The sequence below is a fragment of the Saccoglossus kowalevskii genome, chromosome 10, assembly GCF_978046115.1.
Source record: "Saccoglossus kowalevskii chromosome 10, keSacKowa6.1, whole genome shotgun sequence".
Taxonomy (NCBI): domain Eukaryota; kingdom Metazoa; phylum Hemichordata; class Enteropneusta; family Harrimaniidae; genus Saccoglossus; species Saccoglossus kowalevskii.
The window spans coordinates 11,603,459-11,621,730 of NC_140650.1; the positions used below are offsets into that span (position 1 = coordinate 11,603,459).

An 18,272-nucleotide genomic window follows, 5' to 3' on the forward strand; every position below is an offset into this window, starting at 1 on the left:
AGCACTAATCCGAAAAAGTACTAGATCTAGTGCTAAAATGGCACTAGATCTAGCGCTATAATGGCAAGAGATCTAGTGCTAAAATGTGCACAGTGCGAGTGGCATTGTTATCGCATTGTCAACAACGTCGAATAATAGGAGGGGCATCAACAACCACTTTCATATGCAAACTGCAAACAGTATAAAACATTGGCAATATGCGTGAGATGTCCATAATAATACTTTCTTTATATAATACCGGATTCTGCCGTAAATTCGCCCATCCGAAAAATCGCCCTGGGGATTTCACGGCTGATGTGCGCTTATTTGGGGTTCAAAATTTAAAAAAATAATTATCAAATATTTTGGGGGGACATTTTCATTGTATCCAACTACACAGACTTTCTACGCCGTGAGTTGGGCCACCCAAGACGAAAGAAACTATTGCAGAATTAACAATAATTAATAATTATTGCTGAATTAAAAAGTAGACCACCTGAAATGTCATTAAAGTGTCGCCCAGTGTCATTTTTCAAATACATTTGTTTTTATTTTATTGGTAACAAAAGTATATTTTAAACGACGTTTCTAATAAAAACGAACACAACTGCATTAACAATCCCGGCAAGCGATCACAGATGCTCAATCCGGACATGCTACGTTTCACAAACGTTGATTATTAGTCAGTAGTGATTATAATAACGCAAAAAAAAATTTGATAATTTTTATGAAATTCAAATAAAATTCAACTTAGTTTCATCGTAAGCAAATGATATAAACGCTCGATGCGGTAGGGTATCCGCCATGCGCTTCTCTTGCATGAGTTGAGCTAATAGGTCAAATCGCAAATTAACCAATCAAAATGCTGGACGATGCCAACGCGTTCAAATCACCATAGCTTATTTAAATATGTTAATGTTATTGAACGCAACGCAGAAGAGATTTGACGATGTTGTAGTACGCTCTTTTGGCTTGGATTTTGATGGGAAAATGGCATGATTTTTTTTAAAATAAAAAAATAGTTGTTTTCAAAGATGAACTTAGCATAAGAAGAATAATTTCACATTGTTTACAGTGATAACAGCTCTTTGTCCAAACGGAGCTTACGCTAGTCAAAATAAACACGCTCTTGAATAAAAACTTAAATAGACTGATTTAGGCGTCAGGAACGATTGAAATGTCCGATAAATTACGACAAAATATTTTAAAAAATAAATTTAAAAACTGCCGAAAAATCTTGGTCCCATTTTTTAACGCGACCATACACTGGCTCTGTTTAGCTGTGAGGGTTAAAATACGTATTTCACAACCGGAAATTCAACAGATGAACTTGTTACTTCACATGTTTTAATTATTAGCAGCTGTAACAAGAACAAGATTTCGAGAGTCTACAACAAAAAATCCTAAGGGCTTCTAAAAAATATTATTGCAGAGAAAGTGTCTAGACATACATAATGAGATCACGTTAAAAAATTAAAAAATCGGCGAGGTTACATCATATTCCGTTAGTTCCTCCATGATACAATGTAACAACAGGATTGCGTGAAAATCGCAGTACACCACAACCCACCGAGCTTTACTGGGACCCGGGACTTCCCCACAATACCATTTCATACAGTATATCTATTCACAATTTGTAAAAATTGCGCAGTTCGACCTGCAGTTTCACTGTTTCAGCTAGTTTCCCGGCCGATCGCGTTGTTCCAAAGGTCTATTAGTATTACGACAAACGTGGACAATGACATTCTCAATTTTCCCACTGTAGCACATTTCCAATGAATGAAAGATACAACAATTTTACGTAAATATTAATTTATTTTCAGAGAATCACGGGATGTCTTGACGTCGTTGACAACGCAATATCAATGCCACTCGCACTATGTACATTTTAGCACTAGATCTAGTGCCGTTTTTGCACTAGATCTAGTGCCATTTTAGCACTAGATCTAGTGCCATTTTAGCACTAGATCTAGTAGTTTTTCGGATTAGTGCTACTAGCACTAACCACTCGCACTATGTCCATTTCGACACATTTACATACCTCCTTACCTGCATGGTACAACATGTAAGAATAGAGCTCCACTTCTCTCCATGGGTTTGACACTTACGTGCATGGTACAACATGTAAGAATAGAGATCCACTTCTCTCCATGGGTTTGACACTTACCTGCATGGTACAACATGTAAGAATAGAGATCCACTTCTCTCCATGGGTTTGACACTTACCTGTAAGGTACAACATGTAAGAATAGAGATTCACTTCTCTCCATGGGTTTGACACTTACCTGCATGGTACAACATGTAAGAATAGAGATTCACTTCTCTCCATGGGTTTGACACTTACCTGCATGGTACAACATGTAAGAATAGAGATCCACTTCTCTCCATGGGTTTGACACTTACCTGCATGGTACAACATGTAAGAATAGAGATCCACTTCTCTCCATGGGTTTGACACTTACCTGCATGGTACAACATGTAAGAATAGAGATTCACTTCTCTCCATGGGTTTGACACTTACCTGCATGGTACAACATGTAAGAATAGAGATTCACTTCTCTCCATGGGTTTGACACTTACCTGCATGGTACAACATGTAAGAATAGATATTCACTTCTCTCCATGGGTTTGACACTTACCTGCATGGTACAACATGTAAGAATAGAGATTCACTTCTCTCCATGGGTTTGACACTTACCTGCATGGTACAACATGTAAGAATGGAGATTCACTTCTCTCCATGGGTTTGACACTTACCTGCATGGTACAACATGTAAGAATAGAGATTCACTTCTCTCCATGGGTTTGACACTTACCTGCATGGTACAACATGTAAGAATAGAGATTCACTTCTATCCATGGGTTTGACACTTACCTGCATGGTACAACATGTAAGAATAGAGATCCACTTCTATCCATGGGTTTGACACTTACATGTACCTGCATGGTACAACATGTAAGAATAGAGATTCACTTCTCTTCATGGGTTTGACACTTACCTGCATGGTACAACATGTAAAAATGGAGATCCACTTCTCTCCATGGGTTTGACACTTACGTGCATGGTACAACATGTAAGAATAGAGATCCACTTCTCTCCATGGGTTTGACACTTACCTGCATGGTACAACATGTAAGAATAGAGATCCACTTCTCTCCATGGGTTTGACACTTACCTGTAAGGTACAACATGTAAGAATAGAGATTCACTTCTCTCCATGGGTTTGACACTTACCTGCATGGTACAACATGTAAGAATAGAGATTCACTTCTCTCCATGGGTTTGACACTTACCTGCATGGTACAACATGTAAGAATAGAGATCCAGTTCTCTCCATGGGTTTGACACTTACCTGCATGGTACAACATGTAAGAATAGAGATCCACTTCTCTCCATGGGTTTGACACTTACCTGCATGGTACAACATGTAAGAATAGAGATTCACTTCTCTCCATGGGTTTGACACTTACCTGCATGGTACAACATGTAAGAATAGAGATTCACTTCTCTCCATGGGTTTGACACTTACCTGCATGGTACAACATGTAAGAATAGATATTCACTTCTCTCCATGGGTTTGACACTTACCTGCATGGTACAACATGTAAGAATAGAGATTCACTTCTCTCCATGGGTTTGACACTTACCTGCATGGTACAACATGTAAGAATGGAGATTCACTTCTCTCCATGGGTTTGACACTTACCTGCATGGTACAACATGTAAGAATAGAGATTCACTTCTCTCCATGGGTTTGACACTTACCTGCATGGTACAACATGTAAGAATAGAGATTCACTTCTATCCATGGGTTTGACACTTACCTGCATGGTACAACATGTAAGAATAGAGATCCACTTCTATCCATGGGTTTGACACTTACATGTACCTGCATGGTACAACATGTAAGAATAGAGATTCACTTCTCTTCATGGGTTTGACACTTACCTGCATGGTACAACATGTAAAAATGGAGATCCACTTCTCTCCATGGGTTTGACACTTACCTGCATGGTACAACATGTAAGAATAGAGATTCACTTCTCTTCATGGGTTTGACACTTACCTGCATGGTACAACATGTAAAAATGGAGATCCACTTCTCTCCATCGGTATGACTCCCACAGTTTGATTAATCACCAAATCAACTATCAGAATTTCACGAGAGTACACCAACAGCAGATGATGACGACAAGACTGCAGATAGGTCAGTTGTAAACATTCGTTAAGTGAGGCATTCTCTTCTACACCCCTGCAAAGGATAAGAACAACTTTTACAGTTTCAGTTCCAGTTACAACTGATCAATTCCATAAACACTGGTACCCCACTGCATATACATATACATATAATGGAACCTTGTACATGTATGTGATTCAATTTAGCTTTAAAGATGTGCATTTCATACGTAAATATATACAATCTGTTGATATGCATAAATAACACAATCAAGAATTAAGCAATTTTAATACTGAAGCTGTCGTTTGAATACATGAAACTTAAAAGAAAGTAATAAGCATTATCCAAGTTAATCATCATATGGCACACTTTGCCAGAATTAAACATCGTTTTGCACACCCAGCTGAGTTAATCATCATATGGCACACCAAGTGAGTTAAACATTGTATGGCACACCCAGCTGAGGTAAACATCGTATGGCACATCCAGCTGAGTTAAACAAGGTTTTGCACACCCAGCCAAAGTTGAACATTGTGTGGCACACCAACCTGAGTTAAACATTGTACAGGAACACCCAGCTGAGTTAAACACAGTTTTGCACACTCAACCAGAATTAAACATTGTATGGCACACCAACCTGAGTTAAACATTGTATGGCACACCAACCTGAGTTAAACATTGTATGGCACACCAACCTGAGTTAAACATCGTATGGCACACTTTGCCAGAATTAAACATCGTTTTGCACACCCAGCTGAGTTAATCATCATATGGCACACCAAGTGAGTTAAACATTGTTTTGCACACCCAGCTGAGTTAAACGTTGTATGGCATAGCAACCTGAGTTAAACATTGTATAGGAACACCCAGCTGAGTTGAACATAGTTTTGAACATTCAACCAGAGTTAAACATTGTATGGCACACCAACCTGAGTTAAACAATGTATGGCACACCAACCTGAGTTGAACATTGTATGGCACACCAACCTGAGTTAAACATCGTATGGCACACCTAGCCAGAATTAAACATCGTTTTGCACACCCAGCTGAGTTAATCATCATATGGCACACCAAGTGAGTTAAACATTGTTTTGCACACCCAGCTGAGTTAAACATTGTATGGCACACCAACCTGAGTTAAACATTGTATGGCATAGCAACCTGAGTTAAACTTCGTACAGGAACACCCAGCTGAGTTAAACATAGTTTTGCACACTCAACCAGAGTTAAACATTGTATGACACACCAACCTGAGTTAAACATCGTATGGCACACCCAGCTGAGTTAAACATCGTATGGCACACCCAGCTGAGTTAAACAACGTATAGGAACACCCAGCTGAGTTAAACATAGTTTTGCACATTCAAACAGAGTTAAACATAGTTTTGCACACCCAACCTGAGTTAAACATTGTATGGCACACCAACCTGAGTAAAACAATGTATGGTACACCCAGCTGAATTAAACATATGGCACACCCAGCTGAGTTAAACATCATATGGCTCACCCAGCTGAGTTAAACATCATATGGCACACCTAGCTGAGTTAAACATTGTTTTGCACAACCAGCTAAGTTAAACATCGTATGGCACACCTAGCCAGAGTTAAACATCATAGGGCACACCCAGCTGAGTTAAACATCGTTTTGCACACCCAACCAGAGTTAAACATTGTATGGCACACCAACCTGAGTTAAACATTGTATGGCACACCCAGCTGAATTAAACATCATATGGCACACCCAGCTGAGTTAAACATCATATGGCACACCTAACTGAGTTAAACATATGGCACACCCAGCTGAGTTAAACATCATATGGCACACCTAGCTGAGTTAAACATTGTTTTGCACAACCAGCTAAGTTAAACATTGTATGGCACACCAACCTGAGTTAAACATTGTATGGCACACCCAGCTGAATTAAACATCATATGGCACACCCAGCTGAGTTAAACATCATATGGCACACCTAACTGAGTTAAACATATGGCACACCCAGCTGAGTTAAACATCATATGGCACACCTAGCTGAGTTAAACATTGTTTTGCACAACCAGCTAAGTTAAACATTGTATGGCACACCAACCTGAGTTAAACATCATATGGCACACCCAGCTGAGTTAAACATCGTTTTGCACACCCAGCTGAGTTAAACATCTTATGGCACACCCAGCTGAGTTAAACATCATATGGCACACCCAACTGAGTTAAACATAGTTTTGCACACCCAACCAGAGTTAAACATTGTATGGCACACCAACCTGAGTTAAACATTGTATGGCACACCCAGCTGAATTAAACATCATATGGCATACCCAGCTGAGTTAAACATCATATGGCACACCGAGCTGAGTTAAACATCATATGGCACACCCAGCTGAGTTAAACATCATATGGCACACCTAGCTGGGCTAAACATTGTTTTGCACAACCAGCTAAGTTAAACATCGTATGGCACACCTAGCCAGAGTTAAACATCATAGGGCACACCCAGCTGAGTTAAACATCATATGGCACACCCAGCTGAGTTGAACATCGTTTTGCACTACCAGCTAAGCTAAACATCGTATGGCACACCTAGCCAGAGTTAAACATAATATTGCACACCCAGCTGAGTTAAACATCATATGGCACACCCAGCTGAGTTAAACATCATATGGCACACCCAGCTGAGTTAAACATCGTATGGCACACCCAGCTGAGTTAAACATAATATGGCACACCCAGCTGAGTTAAACATTGTATGGCACACCAAGCTGAGTGAAACATCGTATGGCACACCAAGCTGAGTGAAACATTGTATGGCACACACCCAGCTGAGTGAAACATCATATGGCACACTCAGCTGAGTTAAACATAATATGGCACACCCAGGTGAGTTAAACATCGTATGGCACACCAACCTGAGTTAAACATTGTATGGCACACCAACCTGAGTTAAACATTGTATGGCACACCAAGCTGAGTGAAACATCGTATGGCACACCAAGCTGAGTGAAACATCGTATGGCACACCCAGCTGAGTTAAACATTGTATGGCACACCCAGCTGAGTTAAATATTGTATGGCACACCCAGCTGAGTTAAATATCGTATGGCACACCCAGCTGAGTTAAACATCATATGCCACACCTACCCTGCATATTCAGGAATGAATGAAGATTAACAAACCTTGGTTTTCCCTCGCCTACCAGCATTTTGACTTTTCTAAATGCTGTTCTTGCACTTCCTTTTCTTTCCCCACCAGTTGGGCCACTTGTAGAGCCAGTAGTAGGTGTACTGTCAATGTAGAACTTTTTGCCATTACTGGATGGTGGTTTTGAGATGTAAAAGTCGCTGATAAATAAAATACATTCTGGTCCCAACACTAAAAAAAAAAAGTACCGGTAATTGTGTAAAACACTTTCAAATTAGTGAAGAACAAAAATTACAGTGAAACCTGACTAAAACTAAACACGAAAATGACTGAGGAAATGCTCAGTTTACAAAGATGTTAAGTTTGTATTATTTGTATATATTAAAATATTCTTCTTGTACAAGAGCACAAATTTCCATTATCAGGCTGTATTATTTTGATTACATCTCAAGTCAACAATAACATACATCCATTTTGTAATTTACAGTACCTGGAATAAACGTTATTTGGTAACACTATGCAAGCATAACGGACCACAAATTACATTTTTGTACCTCCAATGTTCTTGAAACTTGTGTCAAATTTTCACGAATGTGAGGGGGGAAGTAATGAGTATATATACGATGATAACACATTATAAGTTATGAATAACTACAGTAAAAAAATGAGAGAAAAAATAACATACATGTAATACAGGTAGGATCAAAAGGATCAAAGGCAAATGACAAGATGGTCTCTGTGAATGACTTCTTCCACAGTTTGGTACCAGTATCAGCATTCCATAAAATAATAGAATACGGAGGATGCAATGCTGCCAGGAGATCATGAGAAGCATCCTGGGTAGAAAGCCAGTCCATTTCTGTGAAATGAAACAAAAGTAATAAGAGAAGAAAGCAGCACTATATAATCTGGGTACAAGTAAAGAAATACACTTTTATAAGTTATTAAAGTCAATGAGAAAGATGTGCATAAACTTTCAATATTGTTTTTGGATCTGTACATGTTAAGTATGCTTTTTGGGTTCATTTGATTGTGAAGTATATATGTTATGTATTGTGTAACGCAGGTAAACAGATAAAAAAAAAAAAAAATATATATTGACCGGAAATTAGATTTTTTACCTACCAATACCTTTAAATCTGCATGAATCATGTAGAAATTTGCTTAGCCACTGCACAGTACACTAAACAATTTGTCTACAAATTTTTTTAAAAATCAGATCATGCATTTCAGAGTTATGAGGTGACATTGATGGATGCATGAAACCAAGTCCATGAGCCCCTACTGTTCTACTGCTGGGAGCTAACTAAAGTAAATTAAATATTTATATTACACACTCACATCAAAAGTGAACATAATAATTTGCACAAAATGTACTTACCGAGTATTGGTTTATTTCCATCTTGGAACTCAGCTCTGATAGTAGCTTGTTTAATGTCCCACACCACTATCCGACCATGATAGTCAGCCGATGCTAGTCTCAGTGTGTACGGTGAACGCTTGCTATGATGATAATTCTGTCGTGCCCATTTCACTTTCAATACAGGGGCTCTGTGTCTCTCCAGCGTCTGCAGCACCTGTTACAAACACAATAATATAGTTCTGATTTTACTATTTACACTGGTAATTTACCATTTTAGTCTCAAGCCATGATTTATTGAGTTCAATGTTGTAAAAAAATAAATTAATGTGAATATTGTAAGGTTATTACGAGAATATCTCAAAATATGCACAAAGACAGTACAGCTGGAGTATCGACCGATGCCTTTGTGTGGAGTCCAGTGGCTGAGTGCAAACAGGTGATACTGAACAACACTTGAAATAGGCCATTAAATAAAAACATATTCTAGTTTTGTTTACCTGCACAGTTCTCGTATCAAGTACAACCACAAAGTTCTGACATCCATACGCTACCATTCCCTGCCATCCCCTGAAAGTAAATATATATATATATATATATATGTATTTTACATTGGTATGATGCAGAAACCTCAAACCTGACCTTGATTCAAAGACCTGCTCAGAGGATGTGTAGACAGATTGTTGTAAATGAATGATCTACATGTATATGAGCACATCAAACTGTTGGTAGTTCGATTTAAAATGATAATTCAGCAGCTTGTCTGCTAATATATTTTAGTTGGTACATGTATAACTGGTACTGTCATCACATTAATGGATGAAACTCCAAATCAGTAATATTGCCAGCTAATTAGTTAATTATACAGTTGCATATTTGATTTTGGGTCATACCATAATTAAGAAAAGACTTTGCGGGAGTTTTGGGTCATACAGACATGCATTCAGCGGTATTTTGTTAAATTTTAAAAAATATATTACACTTTGTATGTATTATGTGGTAGATGTATGATTGACATGTATATAATACTATCTCTACAGACATTAAATACAATGGATGCTTTCTACGAGAGTATAAAATGACATAAAATTACTGATGTTGAAATATTGTATTTGTAGGATAGGTAAAATAATCTTACACAATTCGAAACCTTTGCAATCATTCATGTAACACACAGACTAATAATCCTTATTGTAAATTGTACAAATAAATAAGCTGCAACGTTCCAAACATCCAGGCCAAGATGACTGGGGTCAAAACATTAGCAGTTGATGTTTCGGCATTCAATTTGATCATCAGTCATTTTTGTAAAAGATCTGAAAACCACAACTCTGAATCAAACACTCGAACAGACTGTCTAAGTTTGATACTATTGTCATGATTAATATTGATGACCATAGACAATACATTACTATATGGTCTTATAATTATTTTGATTTTTGCGATACATGTATATCCATTTTCTTCGAATATGTTTACTATATAACCTACATGTAATCTGCATTGATTATTTGACAGATTCCACAGCGAGTAATTTTGATTTCATCCAAAACTGTGGTTTGTTCGTTGAGCTGATGTGCAAAAGTTCACTTCCAAATAACCTCATGAAAATTAGATACATTATTCAGGAATAATTGGGCTACATGCAACTATCATAGATATGGGTTTACTCTACATTTCAAGAGTTTGATGTGTAATAAGTGGTATGTCATGTATGTATTTGTCTGCTGATATATAGTATTAGGCGCAGGGAAAACAAAACTAAAAAAATCCCTGCCACTTGCCGGGAGTTAATTTAGAAATGCATTATCCAGATCTCTCTGTGATTTATAGCACTCTTGTTTGCCGGTTATCATTTTCATTTAATAAAGAATGGACCATTAGAAACTCTGAGAGGAGCTGCCAGAAAAAATGTGCAAAATGTTTTTTTTTTTATTTCACTATTTTTTGTTTCCATAATTTTTTTTGTTTTGTTTTGCAATAAGTGGAATATGTTATAATTTAGGTGTACAGAATTTTGTTTCTGCCAGTGCCCCTATAGTTTCTTACGGTCAATTTTGATGTAATGCAAAGAGCTGTCTGCAAAGATGACAATACTGTCAATTAAAGAGCTACATGTACACTGAAGAACACATAACATTCTGCAATTTCTTCGGTATGAGGTCAAAGGTTTCTATTTGCATATATGTGCAGGAGAGAGAGCTGAGAGCTATGCTGAAATTAACTATGTTCAAATTTGCTATGGGAAAGACTCTCAAATGTACCCCCACCCCTTACAGTAACTCTAACCCTAATCCTCCAGCCCCTATATTTTTTTGTATTGCAACATAGATAACTATAGGTTTCCTCAAGAGGGGCATATACAATTAATTTGAGGGGCAATGGAGGGTAGGGGTTGGGCTAGAGTTAGAATTAACGGTAGTGGTACATTAGAGCATGGAGGTAGAAAAGAGAAGGAGTGAGGACGCTATTTAAGCCCATGTTAATCTTATAAACATCCTTTGTCTTCGCTCTGGTTAAGCCACTTATTGTTTTTGTTTAGAAGTCGTTTTATCTACATGATGATAGCCGCTTATTTACACAAGAAAACGAGAGTAGAACTGAAAAAAATAAATTCCGTTTAAACATCGTCTATAAAATTGAATGCGCAAACCATAAATAAAAGAATTGTGCATGCGCAATGACCTTTATCAGATCACAAAGGTCATTTCACACTTGTAGGTACCGGAAATTCTGCATACGGACGCCACCAAGATGTGTGATTACTTCTTTTCTGATATTTTACATCGCAATAGTCGTCCAACTTTGGACATTGATTAAAAAAATCCCGCAAATTTCCGCAGTGAAATTTAAATATACATGATAAGATTATAACAAGATGTTTTGACTCGTCATTTTTCATTGGTGTGCAGAACTGTGCAGATGTTTAAAATTGCGCATTTTGTTGTAATAGATTTCGGGCGTTGAGTACACTCAGCGTACGTCTTTCACTGCATTCTGTATTATTGTTATCTGTTTGGGCATGCGCAGTGCGTTGAGAATCTTCGTGAAGCTTCCGAATACAGCCGAAACACGTAAGCCGATTAACTGTGACATTGTACAGCGTGTTTGCAAACTAATTACATTGTGTATGTGAGTAAACAAATCCAAAGCATCATGAAACCAGCGGAAACAATAGCGTCATCACTCCTTCTCTTTTCTACCTCCATGATTAGAGAGTCTTTCCTTTAAATTTTAATATTAGAAATTTAAATGCTCATATTCTTAATTTAAATGCTCATATTTTAAATTTAAAAGTTTCAAATTTTAAATTTAACTGTTCATATTTGTTAAATTAATTACATATTTCACTGTGTCAAAGTTTTTAATTATGGCCCTAATGACACGCCAAGGGATTTAAATCCAAGCAGTAATGTGTCAGCATGTATAAAGTTACTACAATCGCCCATCTTTTCCAGACTTCCTGTGTTATAACTTCATGTACCAGAGTAATGATGTAAAACACTGTTATTTTTAGTTGTGTATTTACTAACAAAGCAACGTGCATCCAATACGGAAGTCTCCATCTCACTGTCTGACTGTGTCACTCCGATCAAAATGAATACGTACCAGTCAGCTGCGCCTTTGTTGTTGTTATGTAGAAGTCCTGTCAGTGTCTTCGATGACAACTTTAAATTAGAAAGGTGTTTTTGTAATTCAGTCTGAGAAGACATCTTTTCAGGTATATATTTGTAACTCGGCTCCGCAGAGATGGGTAATAAATTCTCACCAGACACCACTCAACCCAGCTTTCCGCCCACCATTTTGTTTTTAAGTCTCCCCAACGATTCACAAATTAAAATGACTGAGAGGCTACCTAGCTTGATGAAAAAGTGTGCGAGTCAACAATTGCGTTGAGTCACACTTTTCAACTTCGCCGTGGAAGCACATCCGAGTACCTGGTTAGACTTGCGTACAGGCTCTTTTTTGTTTTTGGTGTGTTTTTTTTCAATAAAATAAAATATACTTACGCCATTTATGCACTGATATAATATTTTATTTTATTGAAAAACACCAAAGAGACTGGTGCAACACAATTTTTCTCTCCATGATGAATTTGCTTTTTTTTCTCTAAGATTTAGGCGTTCAGATTTTTTTCTGTTATTGATCCCTGCAGAAATTTTTTACAGTAGTTTTTTATGTGCAAACTATTTTTTTTTTTCAATTCTTCCATTGTCCCTCTTATAGTTTCTAATAGTCAATAGCTAAGATTGTTTTTTATCTTCTATGGAAAGAGCTTGAGTCTGGAATTTTTCAAATGGGTTACCCCTAAGAACGCCCTCTATCAAATACCTAACCCTGCTTACATGGACTGTGTGTCAGTGTTTCAATGCATGGTCACTATCTGTGTCGATTGAATGACAAACTTCTGTGCTGCGCAGGGCAGTTGTCCATTATATAAGTGAAAAAGCCCAAAATTTACTAATTATGCAAATTAGGTGAATAATATGCACGAATATTAATCCAAAATTTATCAGGTCTGTGCATCCTAGAGCATCTATGTACCAAGTTTCATTGTAATGTGGTTATTAGTATTTGAGATATCAGTGGGAAGGCCTAATCATTATGCAAATTAGGTGATTAATATGCAAAGATTTTTAATTAAAACTAGTTAGATCTGTGCATACTTCTAGAGCATCCTTAGCTTTATTGAAATGTAATGACTTGTAATTGAAATATCAGAGGAAAAGCCTAACATTTACTACTTATCAGGTATGCAAATTAGGCAATTAATATGCAAGATTAATCCACAACTTATTAAGTCTGCGCACTGTCCTATGACATCTATGAACCAAGTTTCATTGTAATGAGACGATCAGTACTTGACTTATGGAAAAGCCAAAAATTAACTGATCATACTAATCATTATGCAAATTAGGTAATTAATATGCATGGACTGTTACCAATGAGTATAGTTCTTTAGATATCAGTGGAACAGTAATGGAACACCTAAAAAATATCTAATTATCATGCAAATTAGGTAATATTCATGAATTTAACCAAAAAACTAATCAAATCTGTTATGAGGACTCAGTTGGATTAACTTTTAATATAGTTGAATTAACTTTTAATATAGTGGTGTTATGTTTGGATTGAAATTTGGGTTTAATCAAGAGTTAAATTAAACTCAAATAAATTGCAATTCAATATAGAATTGCGTTTTAATTCAATTTTAATTAAATAAAAAAGCAACAAAATAGAAGAAACATCATACATCATGTGACTTAAAATACGCAAAACATATTAATAAGTTGAACTATTTATATACAAATGTACATGTAAATTATGTTTTTAGAGGACTATGTAAAACATCCTCTCAAGTTGTTTTTTTGAATGTGCAATTGATTCAAATATAATATATATGACCAAGTTCCAACTTTCAAATCAATTTTAACAACTTTCTACATAGTTTCATTTTTAGATTTTCGCTAACTTTAGCCATCTATGAAGCCAATTTTTATTGACATGTCATGGAAATCTTTCTGTGAACATTTATTATGATTTCTACGACTTTCAACAAAATATTATCAACGTTAAAGTTAATGAACAATACAATTTAAATTGAGCATATCCATGCGTGTGGTGAAATTAGTCCCCCATGCAAGTAGCGCCCAGGCCAAATGACATTTAACATACAATAATATCAGGAACAACTCAACATAGCTATGGCAGTCTCCCTAGTTTAATTAAGATTGGCCTGCCATTTAACATCTAATATGAAGAAAACACTCAATACAACAAGCCTAAAAAACACAGATGCATTTTCTCATGAAACTATTTGTTTTTCAATCTTTTTCAACCATTAATTTCCATATAATTCCACGAAATAAAATTGTACATTTGGTAAAATCAGTTAAATATCCTCAGTTAAAAACTAAATGGCGACCAATTTAAATCATGCTTTAGGATGGCAGGAATGCTGAAATTTGATGAATTTTGAACAAAAAAATTAGCCATCTTTCAGCCATCTTAACTCAGATCATGACATGAATGGAAGTAAAGATTCCAAGACATATAATGTATATGTGAAATTTGAGATGTCTGAGATAGAAGTGGGCATGCAGGTATGCATGATTGGTGTCAGAAAAAACGATTAACACATGATAATTTGTCACAATATATTTATTAACACTATTGCACAACTTGATATATCAGATCTTCCTAACAAAGAACTGATAACATGTTATAAAACATGACATTTCTTATTAAATGTGTATTCAAGCCCTCATTATCAGCACTATTTAAAAAATGACTTTGAACAAAATTATTTTCAGTGCTCACCACAAATGAAATAGTCATTGACATGATTATAAATACAATTCACTCCAGAAGATCAATTGAAATAATATGAATGTTGGCAGTCATTAATAATGAAAATATTAATAATATTGTCTTGTCATATATTTAATCAGCACCACTGAAGACATAATTTTAAAATATAAAAAGAAAGCAACATTGAAATTAGGTTGTGATGAAAAGGTAACATATTTACATATTGAAGGATTGTATAAAGCATACATGATTCAAGATATTGTAACTGTAGAATAAATCTGTGATGTCACTCATTGGATATACCGTAGTTGTGAGGGTACAAAACTCCTCCAGAAAACATCAAACTGACAAAAAATTCAGAGGAGCAACTTATAAACAAATACAAAACTTCTTAAGAGCAATAATTTATGCTAATTTATTCATGACAAAATTGCCAGGTGTACCGGTACTAAAAAAAAGTCATTGATTTAACCATAGTCCGATATAAGTGACTAGAAACGAGTTGACTTTTTTTGCTATGAAACAACATGTGTATAGCTGCAATGTGTCAAAACATTTGTTTTCACCTAGATTTGAAAATAATTGTGTTGCGTGAAGTTTGGGCAAGAAAGTGTTGTTGATCAGTTTCATCTTTGATGAATCCTTTAACTTTGGATTGATCCAGGCCCCACAAGTTGTAAACAAATTGCTGCCTTTGACTTGAAGATAGATCATACTTTATTTAATGATGAATTTCTTTTTCTCATTTTTATTGTGCATAAATGACTTGTTGGAAGGGGGAGGGGAGGGACTTGTACTCAGACATCTAAGGTAAAAAGTATGCAAGGCTATGAACATCATGTTTACCATCTTGTAACATTAATTGTACTAGATACCATTTGTTTGTTTCATGATTTCCCGAAGTCTATTTTCTCGGTTACGGAGTAGTTTAGGATCAGAACCAGCTTGGCATCGATGTTGGAGTTTTAATAAATTCAAATATTGTAATTCATCAAATCTTGCTCCCTGGCTTACTATCTGGTCTAAAATCTCCTGTAAGAAGAAAACACTATGTTAAGAAAGTGCATATAGGTCAAGTATCGCCTAAAACATAGCATAATTATTGCAAACTTGCCTACTGAGAATCTAGATGAAATATAACAAATTGATTGATAAAAAATACACCAATTCATAGTACATTTACTTACATTGGACTGCAAGTACACTAATTCATAGTACATTTACTTACATTTGACTGCAAGTACACTAATTCATAGTACATTTACTTACATTGGACTGCAAGTACACTAATTCATAGTACATTTACTTACATTGGACTGCAAGTACACTAATCCATAGTACATTTACTTACATTGGACTGCAAGTACACTAATTCATAGTACATTTACTTACATTGGACTGCAAGTACACTAATTCATAGTACATTTACTTACATTGGACTGCAAGTACACTAATTCATAGTACATTTACTTACATTGGACTGCAAGTACACTAATTCATAGTACATTTACTTACATTGGACTGCAAGTACACTAATTCATAGTATATTTACTTACATTGGACTGCAAGTACACTAATTCATAGTACATTTACTTACATTGGACTGCAAGTACACTAATTCATAGTACATTTACTTACATTGGACTGCAAGTACACTAATTCATAGTACATTTACTTACATTGGACTGCAAGTACACTAATTCATAGTACATTTACTTACATTGGACTGCAAGTACACTAATTCATAGTACATTTACTTACATTGGACTGCAAATACACTAATTCATAGTACATTTACTTACATTGGACTGCAAGTACACTAATTCATAGTACATTTACTTACATTGGACTGCAAGTACACTAATTCATAGTACATTTACTTACATTGAACTGCAAGTACACTAATTCATTGTACATTTACTTACATTGGACTGCAAATACACTAATTCATAGTACATTTACTTACATTGGACTGCAAGTACACTAATTCATAGTACATTTACTTACATTGGACTGCAAGTACACTAATTCATAGTACATTTACTTACATTGGACTGCAAGTACACTAATTCATAGTACATTTACTTACATTGGACTGCAAGTACACTAATTCATAGTACATTTACTTACATTGGACTGCAAGTACACTAATTCATAGTACATTTACTTACATTGGACTGCAAGTACACTAATTCATAGTACATTTACTTACATTGGACTGCAAGTACACTAATTCATAGTACATTTACTTACATTGGACTGCAAGTACACTAATTCATAGTACATTTACTTACATTGGACTGCAAGTACACTAATTCATAGTACATTTACTTACATTGGACTGCAAGTACACTAATTCATAGTACATTTACTTACATTGGACTGCAAGTACACTAATTCATAGTACATTTACTTACATTGGACTGCAAGTACACTAATTCATAGTACATTTACTTACATTGGACTGCAAGTACACTAATTCATAGTACATTTACTTACATTGGACTGCAAGTACACTAATTCATAGTACATTTACTTACATTGGACTGCAAGTACACTAATCCATAGTACATTTACTTACATTGGACTGCAAGTACACTAATCCATAGTACATTTACTTACATTGGACTGCAAGTACACTAATCCATAGTACATTTACTTACATTGGACTGCAAGTACACTAATTCATAGTACATTTACTTACATTGGACTGCAAGTACACTAATTCATAGTACATTTACTTACATTGGACTGCAAGTACACTAATCCATAGTACATTTACTTACATTGGACTGCAAGTACACTAATTCATAGTACATTTACTTACATTGGACTGCAAGTACACTAATTCATAGTACATTTACTTACATTGGACTGCAAGTACACTAATTCATAGTACATTTACTTACATTGGACTGCAAGTACACTAATTCATAGTACATTTACTTACATTGGACTGCAAGTACACTAATTCATAGTACATTTACTTACATTGGACTGCAAGTACACTAATTCATAGTACATTTACTTACATTGGACTGCAAGTACACTAATTCATAGTACATTTACTTACATTGAACTGCAAGTACACTAATTCATTGTACATTTACTTACATTGGACTGCAAATACACTAATTCATAGTACATTTACTTACATTGGACTGCAAGTACACTAATTCATAGTACATTTACTTACATTGGACTGCAAGTACACTAATTCATAGTACATTTACTTACATTGGACTGCAAGTACACTAATTCATAGTACATTTACTTACATTTGACTGCAAGTACACTAATTCATAGT

The 18,272-nt window shown here is 35.6% G+C and overlaps 2 protein-coding genes across 3 annotated transcripts in view; both read right to left on the minus strand.

Annotated features, from left to right (window-relative positions):
- LOC100377191 (WD repeat-containing protein 11) overlaps positions 1-12,467 on the minus strand; it is a 41,487-nt gene extending 29,020 nt beyond the window's left edge. The window contains exons 1-6 of the mRNA XM_085504237.1: positions 12,263-12,467; positions 9,154-9,223; positions 8,675-8,870; positions 7,979-8,152; positions 7,329-7,524; positions 4,047-4,232 (exon numbers count right to left, since the gene is read on the minus strand). Coding sequence (XP_085360363.1) covers positions 4,047-4,232; positions 7,329-7,524; positions 7,979-8,152; positions 8,675-8,870; positions 9,154-9,223; positions 12,263-12,366 — 926 coding nt within the window. The 5' untranslated portion in view covers positions 12,367-12,467. The remainder of the gene's footprint in view (positions 1-4,046; positions 4,233-7,328; positions 7,525-7,978; positions 8,153-8,674; positions 8,871-9,153; positions 9,224-12,262) is intronic.
- A 2,332-nt stretch (positions 12,468-14,799) lies between these two features.
- LOC102807944 (exocyst complex component 4-like) overlaps positions 14,800-18,272 on the minus strand; it is a 36,232-nt gene continuing 32,759 nt past the window's right edge. For both annotated transcript variants that reach the window (XM_085504240.1, XM_085504239.1), the window contains exon 26: positions 14,800-15,997. In XM_085504240.1, the coding sequence (XP_085360366.1) occupies positions 15,833-15,997 (165 nt within the window). In that variant the 3' untranslated portion in view covers positions 14,800-15,832. The remainder of the gene's footprint in view (positions 15,998-18,272) is intronic.